The following is a 22065-nucleotide window of genomic DNA, read 5'->3' as shown; positions in this document are numbered from 1 at the left end:
GTCAACATGGCAAAACACCGTCTCTACTAAAAATACAAAAAATTAGCTGGGCATAGTGGCGCGTGCCTGTAATCCCAGCTACTCTGGAGGCTGAGGCAGGAGAATTGCCTGAACCCAGGAGGCAGAGGTTGCCGTGAGCTGAGATCGCGCCATTGTACTCCAGCCTGGGAAACAAGAGCAAAACTCCGTCTCAAAAAAAAAAAAAAAATACATGTGTACACACATAAACACACTCACACACAAATGTGTGTATTAAAATTTGGGTTTATTTTGCTACTTAGCCACAGTGTCATACAGGATACTGCTAAACTCTTGCTCCCTCTCTCTCTTTTAAAGGGGCAGGGGTCTTGCTGTGTTACCCAAGCTGGAGTACATAGCTGATCATAGCTCACTGCAAACTCAAGCTTCTGGGTTCAAGTAATCCTACTGCCTCAGGCTCCTGAGTAGCTGGGACCAAAGATGTGCACCATCATGTCTGGCTAATTTTTAAATTTTTATTAGAGACAGGTTCTTACTATGTTATCTAGGTTGTTCTCAAACTCCTGGGCTCAAGAGGTCCTCCCTCCTAGGCCTCCCAAAGTGTTGAGATTACAGGCATGAGCTACCATGCTTGGCCCAGTCTCACTTTTTATCTAACATCACTTGAAGAAAAAATTAGACAGTAAGAGCTTGCAGAATACACTCACTAACTTCCATATAGATTCCATGGGCTTAGTTACAAGGATGACCAGAATCTAATCAATGCCACCTCCACCTGAATTCCCAAGACACATCACCTGAATCTCTTTAGTGGTTTTCACTATATACTGACTTACCCTTTCCTATTTACAATTTATGGCCCTTGCTTGATTATTAGCATTTTAAAATAGTGACTAGTCATAGCCAGAGCAATCAGACAAGAGAAAAAAATAGAGTGCATCCAACTTGGTAAAGAGGAAGTCAAGCTCGCTATTCACCGCTGATAAAATCATATACCTAGAAAACCCTAAAGAATCATCCAAAAAGCTCCTAGATCTGATAAATAAATTCAGTAAAGTTTCAAGATACAAAATTAATGTACACAAATCAGTAGCACTGCTATACACCGGCATCAATCAAGCTGAGAATCAAATCAAGAATTCAAACCCTTTTACAATAGCTGCAAAAAAAAAAATAAAATACTTAGGAATACACCTAATCAAGGAGGTGAAAGATCTCTATAAGGAAAACTACAAAACACAGCTAAAAGAATCATAGATGACACAGACAGATGAAAGCACAACCCATGTTCATGGATGGATAGAATTAATATTGCAAAAATGACCATACTGCCAAAACTGATCTATAAATTCAATGCAATTCCCATCAAAATACCATCATCATTCTTCACAGAACTAGAAAAACAATCCTATACCTGGGCGTGGTAGCTCGAGCCTCTAATCCTAGCACTTTGGGAGGCTGAGGTGGGTGAATCAACTGAGGTCAGGAGTTCAAAACAAGCCTGGCCATCATGGTGAAACAGGAAAGGAAAGGAAAGAGGAAAGAGGAAAGGAAAGAGGAAAGAGGAAAGGAAAGAGGAAAGGAAAGGAAAAAGGAAAGGAAAGGAAAGGGGAAAGAAAAGGGGAAAGGAAAGAAGGAAGGAAGGAAGAAAGGAAGAACAATCCTAAAATGCATATGGAACAAAAAAAGAGCCAGCATTGTCAAAGTGAGACTAAGCAAAAAGAGCAAATCTAAATGCATAACATTACTTGACTTCAAACTATACTACAAGGTTATAGCTACCAAAACAGCATGGTACTAGTATAAAAACAGGCATGTGGACCAATGGAACAAAATAGAGAACTTAGAAATAAAGAAAAATATGTATAGCCAACCGATCTTCAACAAAGTAAACAAAAACATAGTAGGGAAAGGACACACTACTCAACAAATAGTGCTGGCATAATTAGCATGCCACATGTAGAAGAATTAAACTGGAGCCTCATCTCTCACCTCATACAAAAATCAATTCGAGATGGATCAAAGACTTAAATCTAAGACCTGAAACCATAAAAATTCTAGAAGATAACATTGGAAAAACTCTTCTAGACATTGGCTTCGGCAAAGAGTTCATGACCAAGAACCCAAAAGCAAATGCAACACAAGCAAAGATAAATAGATGGGACTTAATTAAACTAAAAAGCTTCTGCACAGCAAAAGAATCATCAGAGTAAACAGACAAACCCCAGAGTAGTAAATATATTCACAAACTATACATTGTATGTAAGCATACAATTCTCTTCAATAAACAATATTAAATAAGAATCTAACAGCAGCCTAAATCCTGTTCTTCAGTACAACATGGTGATTTCTATGCCTCTTCCTAACTTTTACTATCTATCTCATGTTTCAGCTGATACCTATTCTGAGTATCTATTGTGTGAACAATGTTTCCAATATGCTAAGTACAATAGATCTAAATTTCATACGATAGATACTTGGAAGCACTTGGACATCAGATATTATTTCTATATTCTGTAAAATGAAACTGAATTGTTTTATTTATTTTTATTATATATATAATTTTTTTTTAGACAGTCTCGCTCTATTGCCCAGAACTACTGTTTGATCCAACAATCCCACTAATAGGTATCTACCCAGAGGAAAAGAAGTCACTATAAAATTTTTTTTTTAATGATAGAGATGGGGGTCTCACCATGTTGGCCAGGCTGGTCTCAGACTCCTGGCATCAAGTGATCTGCCAGCTTCAGCCTCCCAAAGTGCTGAGATTTCAAGCGTGAGCCACCGCACCCAGCCAGAAGTCATATGAAAAAGTCCCCAAATGCTGGGATTACAGGCATAAGCCCCCACGCCCAGCCAAATATAACAATGTTAATGAGATTCAGCTCAATGGCTCCCAACATATACTAGAAATAAAGCAGATTGTTATTAGGACATTCAGACACATTTCAGACGAAGGAAAGCATGCCCTAAAACCGGTAATCTTATGAAAGAAAAAAAGCCAAGTAGCATAAACACTGATTTTTAGATGTGAAAGAATTTTTTTCCGCCTCATCAGAGTCCTTTTGAGGAACAGCAGGACCAGGGAGGGAAAAGAGAATCATGAGCTATCAGGCTTTTCTTGAAGCACGGAAGGCCTGGATACACAATACCCCCCACACCTTCCCTGTTCACACACTTGAACACAAGGAGGTGACGGGTAGGCCGGAATCTGGTATGAGTTCGCAGCAGGTTCCTGGGGTCAGAGCCCTGGGAAAGACGAGGTTTGAGACAAGTAGCTCGCTCTCAGAGCTCACTAAGAAATAACCTCCCAGGCGTTTCCAAACTCACAGCAAGTCAGTGCCTTCTTGCTGGAAAACTTCATTTAAAATTAGTATCCAACTTCCCTCTTGCAGACATTTTTTGTATGTGTCAGCCGCAAGGGGCTATGAGGAGAGAGGGGAGAGGAAGCAGCCGGGAACCTACAGCCATGACTCAAAGTGCCACCACATCAACGCACATGAAAAGGACAAGCACCTCATATCCCCTTCACTCAAGCACAGCCACTCACCTGTCACAGCCTCATACCCGCAACCACTGTCAAGGAGGCACATCCCAGCCTCTCACACGCACAGTTTCTCTCACACACTCTCAAACATTCCCCATCTGCCCTATACAATACTCTCTCACGTGTTCACTCAATACCCTGTGCCGTTCATGCACCCACAGGCCTGAGATTCCGATGACAACTGGTCATCCACACAACAGGCTTCCACGGTTTAAGTACTTCCTCCACCAACCCGGACGATGCACGTTGGGCTCCAATTTAACTTGATTGCTCAGAGCCCCGCCTGCGAGTACACTGTGCCTATTATAGCCAGAAACGAGTTCAACTTACCTCGCAAAAGAACCACCCGAAAACGGAAGGGAAGCCATAGATTAGGTGTTCCCGTTGCCCTCTGGGAAATGTAGTTCAAGCCTAAAGATCCATGACCGCGGTGGCTTGTGGTAATAGTGGCTCGGAACCCCAAATCCCGATTAGATCGCAGGCACTGCCGGACGCCGGCTCCCGGAGGTTTCAGGGTTCCCTCTACTAGTGTGATATAGCTGGCCTAGAATTAGAACCAGTACAATGCCATTTTAAAATGGGAAAACTGTTTCCATTCTCCTCACAATGACTGCTAGCCATGGCTTCTGTAAACGACTAAGATTACCTTGCAAAATGTAAAGAGAGGACAAGCTCCATACTTTCTCTTATCTGTAACTGCCAGAATTGCTGGCCTTTGTTTACCAAAGTAAGCACCGCCAGATAATTCCATCCTGGCGCCAAGTAACCTAAAATTATATGGACCCCACACCTGTCCAAATAATGTATAAACTAATGTTTACCTTGACCTCTGTAAACCACTTAAGTCGCAATCGGAATGACAAAAGTCCCCTGGGCCTTGGAATATCTGGAGCCCCTCACCCTCCTCTCAGCCTAGGAGGTGACTGACAGCTTTCATTCCCATCTCCGTTCCTCACCCGCACTCCCAAGTTGGTTTTGTGGGTATAAAAAGGTCTAGTCACTCTTCTTTCTCGGCCACGGGTTGGAGAGACGTGAGTCCTCCGTGGTCGCCGGCAATAAACCCTGTAATTTGGCATTCTTTTGTTCTGGTGTTGACTTTCTGTGATGAGTGCGATATAACACTAGGAGTGCGCAGATGCAGGGTCTAGCGCTGGAGAAGATAGCTGAGGCCAAGGCTTGTCCGACTTCGGAGTCCTGAGGGTTTCAGTGCACCCAGAAGGCTGAGAAGGGGAATCCGAACTCGGGGCTGCTCGAAGCCTCGGGTTGTGCATGTAGAGCCAGTCGGGGAGGGTCAAGGTGTGGCCGCGAGGGCCAGCGCGGGGAACCGGGTGTGAGCTCCCTACGGCGAGGACTCTGCTCTATGTCCCCTGAGGAGGTCCAGCCTTATTATAAGGTATGAGAAAAGTAGCTTTCTAAAACTGGACAAATAATGATTGTATGTTTTATATATTTATGGAGTACAATATGCTGTTTTGATCCTTGTTTACAATATGGGATGATTAAATCAAGCTAATTATGTCCATCACCTCACTTTTTTGTGGTTAAAAAAAAAACACTTAAAATCTACTCTTTTAGCAATTTTGAAATATAGAACACATTAGTTACGTAGTTGCTATTCTGTGCAGTCAATTACTAAAGTTATATCCTCCTAACTAAAATTTTGTACCCTTTTAGTTAACATCTCCCTTTTCCCATTTTTCAGTCTTTGGTAAACACCATTCTCTGTCTCTTAAGAGTCAGGCTTTTTTAGATTCCACAAATACCACTCATTTGGTATTTGTCTTTCTGTTTCTGGTTTCTCTTACTTAGCATAATGTCCTCCTGGTTTAACCATGTTGTCACAAATAAATTTTCCCCTTTTTATTTTTATTATTTATTTTTTAGACGGAGTTTCACTCTTGTCGCCCAGGCTGGATTGCAGTGGCAAAATCTCAGCTCACTGCAACTTCCGCCTCCCCACTTCAAGCTATTGTCGTGCCTCAGCCTCCCTAGTAGCTGGGATTACAGACTAGGCCACCACGTCTAATTTTGTATTTTTAGTAGAGAAGCGGTTTCACCATGTTGGTCTGGCTGGTCTTGAAATTCTGACCTCAGGTGACCTGCCTGCCTCAGCCTCCCAAAGTGCAGGGATTACAGGCATGAGCCACCACACTCAGCCAATTTTCCTCTTTTTAAAGAGTGAATAGTATTCCTTTATGTATACATATACATATCACATTTTCTTTATCCATTCATCCATGCTGGATATATATAGTAGTGCAGTTATCTCTTCAGCGTGCTGATTTCAGTTCCTTTAGCTATACACCCTACAGGTGGGATTGCTGGGACATATAGTTGACATTTTAGTGTCTGATGAATCTCCATATTATTTTCCATAATGGCTCCATTAATTTACATTGGGAAACGTAATTAATTTTGATGCTGTTGGGAATGGACTGCTTTACTCAATAAATTGTGTTAGGTACATGGACTAATAGTGTATAGGAGTGAAGTTGTATTTACTTAATTCTTTACATTAAGTTATAGTCAAAACAGACTGCCTAATTAAGGGTAAAAATTATCCAGAGGCTGGGTGCAGTGGCTGGAGGCAGAGGTGGGCGGATCACAAGTTCAGGAGTTCAAGACCAGCCTGGCCAATATGGTGAAACCCTGTCTCTACTAAAAATGCAAAAATTAGCTGAGTGGGGTGGTGGCAGGCACTTGTAATCCGTTATTCAGGAGACTGAGGCAGGAGAATCACTTGAACCAGGGAGGTGAAGGTTGCAGTGAGCTGAGATCGCACCAGTGCACTCCAGCCTGGCTGACAGAGCAAGACTCTGTCTCAAAAAAAAAAAAAAAAAAGATCTGGAGAAAACCTTTTTTTTGTTGTTTTTGTTTCAAATGGAGTCTGGGTCTGTCGCCCAGACTGGAGTGCAGTGGTACAATCTCGACTCACTGCAACCTTCGTCTCCTGGGTTCAAGTGATTCTCTGCCTCAATCTCTGGAGTAGCTGGGATTACAGGCACACACTACCACACCCAGCTAATTTTTGTTGTTGTTATTTGAGATGGACTCCTGGTCTGTCGCCCAGGCTGGAGTACAGTGGCACAATCTCGGCTCACTGCAACCTCCGCCTCCTGGGTTCAAACAATTCTGCTGCCTCAGCCTCCTGAGTAGCTGGGACAACAGGCACGTGCCACCATGCCTGGCTAATTTTTTGTATTTTTAGTAGAGATGGGATTTCACCGTGCTAGCCAGGATGGTTTCAATCTGCTGACCTAGTGATCTGCCAACCTTGGCCTCCCAAAGTGCTGGGATTATAGGTGTGAGGCATCATGCCCAGCCTAATTTTTGTATTTTTAGTAGAGACGGGGTTTCACCATGCTGGCCAGGCTGATCTCAAACTCCTGACCTCAAGTGAACTGCCTGCCTCAGTCTCCCAAAGTGCTGGGATAATAGGAGTGATCCACCACACCTGGCTGGTATACTGTTTTAATAGAATGCAGAAACAATGCTTAGTGTGAATCTTAAATACTTAATACTGAGTAAAAGAAGCCAGAGGAAGCAAGATACAAACTGTTTCTCCAATTATGTAAGAGAAAAACCAGGCAAAATCAGACTATACTTTAGGCATATAAAAAATACATAATAAAGCCAGGCACAGTGGCTCACGCCTGTAATCTCAGCACGTTGGGAGGCTGAGGCAGGTAGATCACCTGAGGTAAGGAGTTCAAGACCAGCCCGGCCAACATGGCGAAACCCTGTCTCTACTAAAAATACAAAAATTAGGCCTGGTGGCACATGGCCTGTGCCTGTAGTCCCAGCTACTCGGGAGACTGAGGCATGAGAATTGCTTGAACCCAGGAGGTGGAGGTTTCAATGAGCCAATATGCCACCGCACTCCAGCGTAGGCGATAGATCAAGACTCCGTCTCAAAACAAAACAAAACAGAATATACATAATAAAAGTACAAAGAGAAGCAAGGAGAGGACAGCAGATATCTACAAGTAATGTAGATATCTGTTACTAATAAGGGGAAGGAAAACTTTAGGATCAGTTAGGGACTTAACAGAGGACTTGTTGATGGTGATAGCCCTCTATTTCTTCAAGTGGATAGGTATCACACAGATGTTTATTTAATAACTGATGTATCCATATCTTTGTTTGCATATTTCACCATAAAAATGAAAAAGAGGAAAGGAGGGTGAATGGAAAGAGATTTCTCCATTCATCAAAATTTTAAAGTCATGTTTTTACTCAGGTTCTTGTCCAAGCTCAGTCTGAAATGGTGATAACAGCCAAGCTTGGTGGTTCACGCATATAATCTCAGCATTTTGGGAGGGTGAGGTGGGCGGATCACCTGAGGTCAGAAGTTCGAGACCAGCCTGGCCAATATGGCAAAACCCCCATCTCTCCTAAAAATATGAAAATTAGCTGGGCGTGGCGACACACACCTATAATCCCAGCTACTCAGGAGGCTACAGTGAGCTGAGCATCGTGCCACTTAACTCAAAAGGGTGAAACTCTGTCTCAAAACAAGACAAAGCAACAACAATGACAAAAGAAAACAGGAAAAATCCTCAATGTGTATTTATAGAGAACTTATTTAACTAGGATGCAGCCACTTATACTGTGTCTTGCTTTGTAGCTCAAGAAAATGATGGCCCTCCCTAGGTACTGATTTAGAGTGACGTTTCTGTGAAAATAGAGAACTCCTTAAATATGCATATAACACATATATGTATTTGAAATTGTATATGAGTATGATATATATTTGTGTGTATATGGCATCTGCATACTTGTATATAAAAATAACTTCTGTGTTCAGCCCTAAAAAAAAAACAAGATCTCACCATTTGCCACAACATAGATGAGCCTGGAGGGCATTATAGTAAGTGAAGATAGCCAACCACAGAAAGAAAAATATTGCATGATCTTACTTATATGTGGAATCTTAAAATAATTTTCACATATAAAGAAATAGAGAACACAGTGGTTACCAGACAGAGAGGAAGGGAGAACATGAGGACATGTGGGTCAGAGATACAAAGTAGCAGATACGTAGGATGAACAATGATATACATCTAATATACAACATGAGGACTAGAGGTAATAAAATTGTACTCTATATGGGATTCATGCTAAATGAGATTTTAGCTTCCCTTGCTACATGCAAAACCTGTGGGTATCAGTGAGATGATAGATATGTTAATTTGCTTCACTCTAGTAACCCTTTTACTATTTACATGTATCTATAACATCATGTTGTGTGCCTTAAATATACATAATAAAATTATTTTTTAAAAAATATTTTGGCCAGGTGTGATGGCTCACGCCTATAATTCCAGTACTTTGGGAAGCTGAGGCAAGAGGATTGCTTGAACCCAAGAATTCAAGACCAGCTTGGGCAAAATAGTGAGACCTCATCTCTATTAAAAAAGAAAAAGAGGATGGGCACAGTCGTTCACACGTGTAATTCCAGCACTTTGGGAGTCCGAGGCGGGTGGATCATGAGGTCAGAAGTTCGAGATGAGCCTGGCCAACAAAGTGAAACCCTGTCTCTACTAAAGATACAAAAAAATTAGCTGGAGGCCAGGTGTGGTGGCTCAGGCCTGTAATCCCAGAAGCCAAGTCAGGTAGATCACGAGGTCAAGAGTTCAAGAACAGCCTGGCCAACATGGTGAACCCCATCTCTACTAAAAATACGAAAAATAGCTGGGCGTGGTGGTGTGTACCTCTAATCCCAGCTACTCAGGAGGCTGAGGCAGGAGAATCACTTGAACCTGGGAGGTGGAGACTGCAGTGACCCAAGAAGACTCTATTGTCCAGCCTGGGCAATAGAGTGAGACTTCATCTCAAAAAAAAAAAAATTAGCCTAGCATGATGGCAGTCTCCTGTATTCCCAGCTACTCAGGAGGCTGAGGCTGGAGAATCACTTGAACCCAGGAGGCAGAGGTTGCAGTGAGCCGACACGGCAAGACTCTGTATCAAAAAAAAAAAAACAGAAAAAAAATTTATGAAAGGATACACAACAAAATTAAAATGTTGACTCTAAAGTGAGCTACTGAATGACTGGGGTGCATGACAGGAAAGTACTTAACATTTTTATACCTATTTAATTGTATCCTGTGTATGCAATAATGCTGATAACTAAAATGTGGGTATGCTTTGATTAGGACTTTTTTGTCCCATTTGCTCAACTTTCTCATGAGTCTAGATGCAAATGAATAAAAATACAAAATTTAAGGAGACATAGGACTTCTGATAGCCCTTTCTTCTTTCCACATTTTGTGTCTCTGGCTGTAATTTTCTGTATGTGTCCATATGGCTGATGAGCAAAATATTTTTCAGTTGGATACCTGTGACCAAGCATTGCAAGTTAACGATATTTTTGAATCTTGGATCTCTTAGTTACAGTGAAGCCCGCCCATGCATAATAAAGCAGAGAGGAATGTAAAAGGTTGCTGCCTCAATAATCAATTTCTGGTGAACAATAAGTACAGGTAATGTAAAATGAGAAAATTATTGCTTTTCATCATATCTTGAAAGAACTACTACAGTCAATGATTTTTTTTAAAAAAACACCTAAGTTCACTCTCCTTTTTTCTATAATGAAAAGACATTATTGAGAAGAAGTTAAAGAGTAAAATCTGAATGCAGCTTATCTGACCTGGCCACATCTTATTAAACATAACTTTCTACACATTAACCTCTCCAGACCTCAGATATTCAACTCTAAAATGGAAACATAGTAGGATTTACCTCTAGAACTGCAGCTGAACTGAACATTTTAGGGAAAGAACAAACACACACACGATTTACATAGTCACATTATGAACCCAATGTAGCCCAGAATACAGAAATTTCTCAGTAATAGAGACTCTCAAGAGAAAAACCAGATGTAGCCTATCTCAGTGGCCTTTCATGTGGCAAATGAAAACTGAAAGTCCATAGTGAGAAAGGCATGGGCAGCCAGTGACACCATCCATTCAGTGTAGACTCTCAATATCTCTGACAGTCATTACCTGTTGTTCCCCAACCTGTTTATATATTGGGCTTATTGCACCTTTCAGTCAAAACATTTATCAATCTCAAGCCTCAGTAAGAAATAGTTATGGACAACCAGATATTCTGTGCTTCCAGTTAAAATTCAGGTAGACCACATTTTATGTGACAGAAGAAGGCAAAGTTGATGTCCAGTTAACCCTGAGATCATCTCTGCCTGCAGCTTCCTATAATCACAGCAAGCTCTTTCCCTGCAGTCCATCATCTTCCCTTTGATATAAAGGCAGCAAAAATAGGCATCTGAAAAGATGCTCAACACCATATGCCACTAGAGAATTCAAATTAAAACAAGATACCACTACACATATATTAGACTGGCTCAAGTCCAAACACTGACATCACCAAATGCCAGTGAGGATATGGAGCAACAGGAACTCTCATCTATTGCTGCTGGGAAAGCAAAATGGTACAGCCACTGTGGAAGGCACTTTTGCTGATTCCTGCAAAAGTAAACATACGCTTACCATACAGTCTGGCAATTGCATACTTTGGTATATACCCAAATGAATTGAAAACTTACATCCACTCAAATTCTACACATGAATGTTTATAGCAGCTTATACATAACCCAAAAAGACTGGAAGTAACAAGTTATCCTACAATAAGGAAATGGATAAACTCTGAAGCATTCATACAATGGAATATTATTCAGTAATAAAAAGAAATGAACTACCAAGGCATGAAAAGATATGGACGAATCTTAAACATATTTTTTTTTTGAGGCAGTGTCTTGCTCTGTTGCCCAGGCTGGACTGCAGTGGCACGATCTTGGCTCACTTTAACCTCCACCTCCCAGGTTCAAGCAATTCTCTTGCCTCAGCCTCCCAAGTAGCTGGGACTACAGGTGCATGCCACCATGCCTGGCTAATTTTTATAATTTTAATAGAGATGTGGTTTCACCATATTAGTCAGGCTGGTCTCGAACTCTTGACCTCAGGTGATCCACCCACTTCAGCCTCCCAAAGTTCTGGGATTATAGGCATGAGCTACTGTGCCTGATTTAAACACGTATTTCTAAGTGAAAGAAACCAATGCGAAAAGGCAACATAGTGTATAGTTACAATTATATGGAATACTAGAAAAGGCAAAACTAGGCAGATGGTTATTATAAAAGTTCAGTGGTGGCTGGGTGTGGTGGCTCACACCCAAAAATCAAACAAAGAATCCCAAGTCAATGCATGTTCAACAAATTCGACTCAACTGCAGAGAAGAAATAAGTGGTCAGCAAGTTCTTAGGTTTTGACTTTGCTTTTTGACTATTTATATTTTTGAATGGTGAATTTTTCTATTTTGTTCTTTTCTTCTTAGCTTACTAATGTTTTATTAACACAGAGAGACAGTAAATTAGTATTATTATCTATTTGTCCATTTTAACTGTTATAAATATTTCCTTCAAAATCACTTATCTAAAGTTTTTGGTTTTTCTAGTCAGGCTTGGTGGTTCACACCTATAATCCTAACACTTTGGGAGGCCGAGGCGGGTGGATCATATGAGGTCAGTAGTTCAAGACCAGCCTGACCAACATAAGGAAACCCCTCTCTACTAAAAATACAAAATTAGTTGGGTGTGGTGGCACATGCCTGTAATCCAGCTACTTGGGAGGCTAAGGCAGGACAATCTCTTGAACCTGGGAGGAAGAGGTTGCGGTGAGCAGAGATCACACCATTGCACTCTAGCCTGGGCAACAAGAGCGAAACTCCATCTCTAAGTAAATAAATAAATGAATAAAGTTTCATTGCATACAAAAATTAGCCAGGCGTGGTGGCATATGCCTGTAACTCCAGCTACTCCAGAGGCTGAGGCAGGAGAATCACTTAAACCTGGGAGGCAGAGGTTGCAGTGAACCGAGATCACGCCACTGCACTCCAGCCTGGGCAAAAGAGCGAGACTCTGTCTCAAAAAAAAAGTTTAATTTCAAGACTGGTACACTCATTGTCTACTTTTTGTCTATGGCTGCTTTCTTCATACTATAATAGAGTTGAATAATCAGTACGGAGACTGTGTGGAACACAAAAGCACCCTTGCCCTTTTCAAAAAGAGTTTCTCAACTCCTGTTTGCATGTCTTTTGTTTATGACTTTGGCTGGGTTATTTTCCTCCAAATTTTTAAAAATTGTTAAGTACACATAAAATTTAGTGTCATAACCATTTAAAGCATACACTTCTGTTCAGAGTTATTAAGTACATTCATAATGTTGAGCAAACACCACCATCATTTATTTCCAGAAGTTTTCATTTTGCAAAACTGAAACTCTATATCCATTAAACGATGACTGCGCATTCCCCCAAACCCTGCCAACCACCATTCTGTTATCGGTTTCTATAATTTTGACTATTGTAAGTACCTCATGTACATGGAATAACAGGCTTATTTCCTTAACGCAATGTTCTTAACATCAATGTTGCAGCATATGTCAGAATTTCCTTCTATCTAAAGGCTGAATAATATGCACTATATGTATTTACCACATTTTGCTTATGTATTTATTGACTAAGACCCCGGGGTGTTTCTACTTTAGCTGTTGTGCATAATGCTGCTATGAACATGGTGTAAGGGTTAAAGAGAGAAGAAAGAAACATGAAAAATGTCTCAACCATCAAAGACAGGTTTATTTTGGAGAATAAACCTGAGAGGGGCTTCTGGCTGATTTAGGTCAGCAGTGTTCTCTCCTACAGAATAAGGTTATTTAAGGGTTTAGGGAGTAAGAGCTTATCACAGGCTCAGAATATTTTGGGGTAGAGGAGAGTTTTATTGCAGGGTTGGAATGTTTCTGGTCAGAGCGGAGTTTATCTCAGGGTTGGCATATTTCTGGTTGGAGGGGAGTTTATTTCAGGTCGAAGGGAGGTTTATCTCAGGTTTGGAATGTTTCTGGTTGCAGGTGTCATTTGTGGTTTATGGTCATGCTGACAGTAGCCATTAGGTTGATATTTTTTGGGCTGGATTTAGGCAGTTTTTAAATCAAGGGGAACTTAAAATGGCAATGTTTGTCCAAGATTGCAGTGCTCCTGCTCTGACACATGGGTGTATAAATATCTCTTTGAGACTGTGCTTTCAGTTTCCCAGAGTGTCTATGTAGATGTGGAATTGCTGGATCACAGGGTAATTCTTTTTTTTTTTTTTTTTTTGAGACAGAGTTTCACTCTTGTAACCCAGGCTGGAGTGCAATGGCGCAATCTTGGCTCACCACAACCTCCATCTCCTGGGTTCGGGCAATTCTCCTGCCTCAGCCTCCTGAGTAGCTGGGATTACAGGCACGTGCCACCATGCCCAGCTAATTTTTGTATTTTTAGTAGAGACGGGGTTTCACCACGTTGACCAGGATGGTCTTGATCTCTTGACCTCGTAATTCTATTTTTAATTTTTATTTTTAAGACAGTTGAGTCTTTTTCTGTCACCCAGGCTGGAGTGAGTGGTGAGATCTCGGCTCACTGCAACCTCTGCCTTCTGGGTTCAAGCAATGCTCCTGCCTCAGCCTCCTGAGTAGCTGGGATTACAGACACATGCCACTATGCCTGGCTAATTTTTGTATTTTTAGTGGAGATGGGGTTTCACCATGTTGGCCAGGCTGGTCTCAAACTCAAGTGATCCGCCTGTCTCAGACTCCCAAAATGCTGGGATTACAGGCTTGAGCCACCACAGCTGGCCTCTATTTTCAAATTTTTTAGGAATTGCCATGCTGTTTTCCACAGTGGCTGTACCTTTTTCTATTATTCCCTTCAACAGTGCCTCAGGGCTCCCAATTCTCTATATCTTTACCAACAGCTCTTATTTTCTATTTTTTAATGGAAGCCTTTGTAATGGATGTAAAGTAGTATCTCATTGTAGATCTGATTAGCATTTCTCTAATAATTAGTGTGGTGAGCATCTTTTTACATGCTTATTGGCCATCTGTATGTCTTTGGAGAAATGTCTATTGAAGTCCACGGCAGATTTTTGGATCCTGTTAATTGCTGGATTTCACAGATTATATATTCAGCATCTTAATCCCTTTTCAGGTTTATGATTGCAAGTATTTTCATTCATTCTGTGGGTTGCCCTTTTTAATCTATTGATGTCTTTCAATTCACACTTCTTCTTTTTTGCTTTTCATGAATTTCAACTTGTCTGTTTTTTCTTTTGATGTCTGTACATTTGGTATCATCCAAAAAAAAAATTACCAAATGTAGTGCTGTGAAAATCCAAAGAGGATGAAGGAGTGCCTGCATCACCTCCTGAAGCTCCTGCACCGCTGGCAACCGAATTAGAAATGGGCTCAAGGGGGTCCTGAGGCAGGGACGGCTAGGGTCTGACCCTGGGTGTGCCACAGGACCACGGACCCCTGCGAGATGTCTGTTCTTGGGTGTGGTGTGTTTTTTCTAAAAGAGTGGCCCCTCAGGATAGGGAGGTGCTTTGGATGGCTGTGAGTCTGAGACAGCCCCCCACTTCACCTAGGCTTTAGGAACCAAGAACAAAACTAAGGACACGGGGCCCCACAGCTCAAGTAGAGCCAAAGAGAGAGGTGCACCAGAAGGTAGGTGGACTACAGGGAAACTGCGCTCAACTGCACAAGCTACATTCATTTCACCAGACATCACACACACACACAGAGGCATCCAACACTTGCACAGAAACACACACAGCCGGGCAGCCCCTAAGGCTGCTGGTTCTGCTCTCTGCCAGGAAGCTACCTCTGGGAGAGAGCAGCCCCAAGGCACACAGGCAGGCCACATGTTGAAATGGGGGAGGGGGACAGCTGTTAAAAAGACACAGCCCCATGCTATCTAGGCAAGCCTGCTGCATTGTGGGGATCCTTAGGGATCTTGTGGTACATCCTTGGGGACCCATTTGACGCTTCTTCAGCTTGGTTCGGCCCTGCCCAACTCCTAGGACCATGGGACCATGATGACAATCCCCCGGAGAGGAGGCGCAGAGCCAAAGGCCAACACACTGACAAAGAGGGCTCCTGCTTCGCCAAGCTGCTAGGATCCATCCCCAGGCAACAGTGGTGGTCACTGTGACGCAAGTCATGGCTCAGCACTTGCGTCTGGTGATTCGAGCCTGGCATGTGCATTCTAGTGTCCAGCTGGCACACTGCAATGTCAGGGTTGTCAGGCCACAGCCACACAGGAAAGTGGTGAGGACAGAGCTGGTAGCAGCCTGGGAAGGAGGCTGCACTGGATAAGCAGCGCAGGACCCTGACATATTCGTGTCCCGATAGAGGAAGAGGCTCTTCAGACCATGAGGTGGGTACTCAGGACTGCTCTTCTGATCTGATTCCCGATTCAAGGACGTAGGCAGAAATCAGGTCCCATGGGGCTGATTCAGTCTGATGAGTTGTGGAGGGAGTCACTGGGGCACAGAAATATAGCTGAGACCTCAGAAAAGAGTGTCAGGAGAACATTCCGGCCCTATGAGCTGACTGCCTCCCTTCCACCTGGGCCTCCCAGGGCCCTGCCCTGGTTTTTCAAAGCCCAGAAGCTCCTGCTTCTCAGCACTGCTGTCCAGTAACAATGGAAATAAGGACAAAGGCAAGCCCAAGGTGGAACTGAGGTGGCCACACCTGGTAGTGGCATCCCATGAGACAGATAAAGTTGAGAGAGTGTCTTAGAGGCCATCTGGGGCAAATCCAAGCCTCAGAAGGATATTCAGACAAGCTCCTGAAGGGCAGAGGACCCCCCAAAAAAGGAAAGATAAGCAAAGCACAACTGGGACCACAAGAGGGCCTGTACTGGGGTCCAAGCCTCATCCAGATTCCCGCCAGAGGAGCCAAGAGGTTTCTGCACAGTGCAAACCACTCCAAATTCCGCACCAGGATCACTAGCCACCACCTGGCCTGCACCAGCAAACCAGCAGTCCCTTTTGCTCCGTGAAATTCCTGACATCCAAAAGGTTCAGTGCTGAGAAGCAGTCCCAGCTAGGAACAGAGCAATGGGAGACCCTCCACAATGAGAAAGGATGTGCAGAAGAAATGAAACACAGCCTTGATTAGAAGGCAAAGGCCAGCCATGGTTGACTACCTCTCATCCTATGGGAATCATGCAGACATATGATGAAATAGGAGGATCAAGTTTCCTTCTTGGTAGGAGCTGCAAGCACCCGTGGTTCAAGAATCATCACAGCTACCCAGTCATTAAGAAATGTGGATGTTGAGAAGGAAACACTCATTACATGTGTCTTCAGAAAGGTCGTCCTTGACTAACTGGGAAATGTTTGTTGTAGAGAATGTTGAGCCAGACCAAGGAAACCCTAGGCCCATGAGAAACATGGAAGGCAGGAAAAGAGGAAGGACAGAGAAGAGGCCAGAGTCACACAGAATCAATTCATGCCCCTCGCATGTGGCTCCAGGAATGAGGGCCCAATCTGAGAGATGGCTAGAAAGGCCACAGTTTGCAGTCCAAATGTTCTTCTCACATTCGTGTCCTCTTCCACTGGCACCAGGCCATGGTGTGGACAGGTTGTGCAGTGAAGACAGAGGGGAAAATGAGTTGGAAGCAGCTTCTTTGACAACTATCTGCACTTCTCCTGCTGGTGAAGTTGTGGGACGCCCCCCTCCACCTCACCAGACTGTAACCTCACTTCTATCTCACCTTATTTCTGCACACATCATTTCTTTTTGACCCAGAATGGAATCCGAAGATGGAGTGTCTGCCTCACATCCCGAAGCTCCTGCCCTGCCAGCAACCAAATCTGAAGTGGGCTAAAGGGGTCCTGAGGATAGGATGGCTAGGGTCTAGCCCCAGATGTGCCACAGGCCCCTGGGATGTGTCTCTTCCTGGGTGTGCGGTGTCCTGATCTCTCTAGAAGAGTGGCCCCTCGGGATGGGGAGATGATTTGGACCCCTGTGGGTCAAAGCCAGCCCCCCACTTCACCAAGGCTTTAGGAGCCACGAACAAGACCAAGGACACACAGCCCCGCAGTCCAAGCAGAGCAAGAGTGAGGAGCACCAGAAGGTAGGGGGACTGGAGAGAAACCGTGTTCCAGTGCACAAATCACATTTGTTTCACCAGAAACCACACACACACACAGACAGACATCCAACACTCACACAGAAACACACACAGCCATGGTTCTGCTCTCTGTCAGGAAACCCCTCTGAGGAGAGAGCAGCCCTGGGTCACATAGGCAGGCCGTATCTCAAAATCCCAGGGGGGACAACTTTCAAGGAGACTCACCCCCAAACCGTATAGGCAGGCCTGACACTTTGTGGGGATCCTCAGGGATCCCGTGGTGCATCCTTGGGGCCCTGCTTGACGTTTCTTCAGCCTAGTTCAGTCCTGCTAGGCTCCTAGGATCATGGGATCATCGTGTTGATCCACCAGAGAGGAGAGACAACAGCCCAACTCAATACACTTGCCACAAAGGGCTTCAAATATGCCAAGCCGCTGGGACCCATCCCCAGGCAATGGTGGTGGTCACTGGGAGGCAAGCCTGGCTCAGAGCTTGCCCTGGTGCCTTGCGTTTGGTGCATATGAATTCTCATGGTGGGCGAGCACCACAATGTCAAGGCTGTCAGGCTGCAGCCCTACAGGAAAATGCTGGAGGTGGAGCCAGTGGCAGCTAGGGGGAGGAGGAGGCGCTTCAGACCGTGAGGTGGGCACTCGGGACTGCTTTACAGCTCCGATTATGGATTGGATGGTGTGGGCAAAAATCGGGTCCCCTGGGGCTGGGTATTCAGTCTGGTGAGTTCTGGAGGGGGTCGCTGGGGCACAGAAAGCTGAGATCCCAGGGGAGGGTGTCAGCCAAAAATTCCCAGTTCATGAGCTGATTGCCTCCCTTCGACCTGTGCCTCCCAGGGCCCTGTCTAGGTCTCAAATTTCAGGGGATCCTGCTGCTCATCACTGCTGTCCTGAAAATGCGGGAACCATTTTCCGTTTTGGCTTTGTGCAGGAAAGATAGCTTGCCTTAGTCAGGCCGACTTACGCCTGGCTCGGAGAAGTCAGGCTGGGACCCCTTTAAAAAATGTCCACAGGTGTAGTGTGGTCGTCTTGATCCAAGAAAAGAGCATGAGGAGGAGATTTCAACCCCTGCGGATCCAACGATGCTCCTCACATTGTGGAGGCCTTCACAAACGCAAAGTGGAATCCAAAGGAAAACAACTGAACCGGCCACACCACCCAGGCAGTTATGCACAAGAGGCATACAAAAAGATAGGCCGACATGTAAGAAACGGCACTACGGTGCACAGGACATGCCTGTCCCAACACGCACACACACAAGGGCACCCACGCGCACACACAGAGACACAGAGAGAGACAGAAAAAGAAAGACAGAGGAGAGAGACACACACAGAGAAATACAGCATTAGCACAGAAACACCCCCCCCCCCCCCCAGGTAACCCCTGAGGCTGCAGGGTTCTGCTCTCATGAGAATGACCGTCGGGTGAGAGAGAAGCCTACAGGAACACACACGCAGACCTGTCCTAGAGAACACAAGGGGCACGACTTTTGGGGAAACTCACCTGAACGCCGTCTGGGCAAGCCTGAGGCTGGGATGCCGCGCTGCTTCCCCTGGACTCCCCCTGTGGTTTCTTCATACAGGTCCGCCCCCGTAACTCTGCTGTCATCCGGAGACCATCCTGTCGACCGCCTGGAGATGCCAGGCCAGAGCAGTTACACACAAGAGGCACACAATCGATTTGCAGCCACGGAGGCTCCTGCTTTGCCAAGCCTCGAGGACCCATCTCTTAGGCAACCGTGGGGATTCTCTGTGACGAAAGAAGCTGCTGGCGCCTTGCGCATGTGCATTGACTAGGCTGACTCCTGCATGGATACTGGAAGTCAGGCTGCATTCCCTTTAAGCAACGGTGGTCGGAGCGGGGATTGAGCGGCAGGGGGCGGCCATGGGAGAGGAGGCTGCGAGTGCCCCGGGGCCGGAACCCCAGGAGTCCTGTCCTCAGGACATCCTTGAGTCGACTTCTGCCGGTAATGGAGAAGGAGCTTCAGGGCGACTGCTGGGATCTCCGACTCCTCTTTAGCTCCGATTTTGGATCCCACCGGGTCAGCAGGGATGGGCTTACCATCTGGTGAGGCGAGGAGGGCCTCGCTGAGGCACAGAAAGATTCCAGGGGCCTCTAAGCGTGCTGTCAGGTCAAAATTCACCGACCCATGAGCCCTCTGCCTCAGTCCTCCCTGGGAGGAGCAGTGGTCTGCCCCGCTTCCCAAAGCCCTGGGGCTCCTTCATCCCGACACCACTTTCCAGTTCACGTGCAAACAGGGACAGGGGGGTCCGAGGTGGAGCCAATGTGACCACACGTGACACTGGCATCCCCCAGAGCAGGTGGAGTATGTGTCTCTGAGGCCATATGGGGCGATGGTGAGATGGACCATGATGTTCAGACATATTCCCAGGGTGGGGGGCATTGGTGACCTCCCCAAGAACGCCAAGGAAGAGCAATGCACACCTGGGAACCAGGAGAGGGCCTGTGCCTGGGTCCGAACCACATTCAGGGATGCCTGCTGAGGATCGGAGAGGTTTCTGCAAAGTTCACCCCACCCTCCACCCCTCCACCAGCTAGGTAGCCCTGATGCAACCTCCCGTGCATGCCCAGCCCAAGCTCAGTCCCTTTGGGCCCCTGACATTTCTGACAGACAAAAGATTCATTTCTGGGAGGCAGTCCATCCAGGAACAGAGGAAGCAGCTGTCCCTCAAGAATAAGACAGGAAATGTGACACCACCTTTCTTAGAAGCCAAGGCCTGCCACAGTGGCCTACCGCTCATGCTAGGCCAACCACACAGCCATCAGGTGAAACATGGTGACCAACAGAGCTTCCCTGTGTGAGGCAGGTGTGGAAGCCCAGAGCTCGAGGATGGTCATGCCTGCCCAATCAACCAGAAACAGGTTTGGGGAGGGAAACACTCATGACACGGATCTCCACGAAGTTTCTCCCTGATGGACTGGGAAGTGTTCTTTGTTGAAGACGTAGAGCCAGACCAAGAAGCATCTAGGACCCTCAGAAACAGGGCAGACGAAGCAAGAGGGAGGACAGAGCAGAGGCCGGAGCCCAGGCAGGATACAGCACAATGCCACCGCCACGGGCATCTGGGGAGGAGTGCCAAACAAGTGACTTGTCCAAAAGGCCAGCGTTCAAGTGACAGAGATTCTTGCCATGTCCAGTTCCTGGCTTCTTCTTTAAGCCTGTGTTGGGCTGTGGCTTCATTTCTCAGAGAAGAGCCACAAGGAGTCAGAACCGTCTTCTTTGACGTCGGTCTGCTCCCCTCCTGCAGGACAATGAGCTCCTATGAGGATTTTGGCCTTGGCTGGGGTGTGGTCTTCTCGATCCTAGAAAAGAGGCCACTCAGGATGGGGATGAGATTTCAACTCCTCGGGGTCGGATGCATCTCCTCACATCACCGAGGCCTTCACAAACCCAAAGTGGATCCTCTGGGAAAACGATTAACCGGCCACAAGACCCAGGCAGTGACGCAGAAAGAGGCTCACTAAACACAGACCTACATGGAAAAAATCGCCCTTTGGCGCACAGGGCACATTGGTCCCAACACACACACGCACACGGGCACGCACAGAGACAGAGAGAGAGAGGAGAGAAACAGAGAGAGACAGAGAGAGGAGAGAAAGGGGCACACACAGACATACAGCAATGGCACAGAAACACACCACCAGGAAACCCCTTAGGCTGCCGGGTTCTGCTCTCCGCGAGAACGACCCTCGAGTGAGAGAGCAGCCCACGGGCACACACGCAGAACTGTCCTTGAGATCACAACTTTTGGGGAGGCTCACCTGCAAACAGTCCGGGCAGGCCTGAGGCTGGGATGCGACGCTGCTTCCTCCAGATTCCGCCTGTGGTTTCTTCATCCTGGTCCGCCCTCCGCGACTCCTAGAATTCGGAGACCCACCTGTCGATCCCCTGGAGAGGTCAGTCCGGAGCCTTGGAGCTTCCACACCCACACGCTACCACGGAGGGCTCCTGCTTTGCCACGCCTCAAGGACCCGTCCCTCAGGCGGTCACTGTGACTAGAGAAGCGGCTTGCGTCTCGCGCCTCCCGCCTCGCGCATGCGCATTGGCTAGGCTGACGCCTGCTCCAGGAAGTCAGGCTGCGGCCCCTTTAAACAATGGAGGCAGCGCGGTGGCCAGGCGCTGTCGAGGGGCTCCCGCGGCAGCCGTGGAGGCCGCTGGAGCGGGGTCGAGTAGGGGGTGCCATGGGAGAGGGGGCTGCGGGCGCCCCACGGCTTCACACCCAGAAATCCTGTCCTCAGGACCTCCGTGAGCCGACTTCTACCAATGGAGGAGGAGGAGCTTCAGGGCGACTGCTGGGGTCTCAGACTCCTGTAGAGCTCTGATTTTGGATCCCACCGGGTCAGCAGGGATGGGCTTACCATCTGGTGAGGCGAGGACGCCCTCGCTGAGGCACAGAAAGATCCCAGGGGCCTCTAAGCGTGCTGTCAGGTCAAAATTCACTGACCCATGAGGCCTCTGCCTCGGTCCTCCCTGGGAGGAGCAGTGGCCTGCCCCGCTTCCAAAGCCCTGGGGCTCCTGCATCCCGACACCGCTTTCC

General features: G+C 46.0%; 1 protein-coding gene across 1 annotated transcript in view; it reads right to left on the bottom strand.

Moving 5' to 3' along the window:
- LOC144580729 (uncharacterized) overlaps positions 1-19236 on the bottom strand; it is a 52551-nt gene extending 33315 nt beyond the window's left edge. The window contains exons 1-2 of the mRNA XM_078359212.1: positions 19010-19236; positions 3857-4070 (exon numbers count right to left, since the gene is read on the bottom strand). Coding sequence (XP_078215338.1) covers positions 3857-4070; positions 19010-19231 — 436 coding nt within the window. The 5' untranslated portion in view covers positions 19232-19236. The remainder of the gene's footprint in view (positions 1-3856; positions 4071-19009) is intronic.
- Positions 19237-22065: the final 2829 nt, after the last annotated feature.

The sequence above is a fragment of the Callithrix jacchus genome, chromosome 22, assembly GCF_049354715.1.
Source record: "Callithrix jacchus isolate 240 chromosome 22, calJac240_pri, whole genome shotgun sequence".
NCBI lineage: Eukaryota > Metazoa > Chordata > Mammalia > Primates > Cebidae > Callithrix > Callithrix jacchus.
This window is presented reverse-complemented; position numbering and strand designations above follow the sequence as displayed.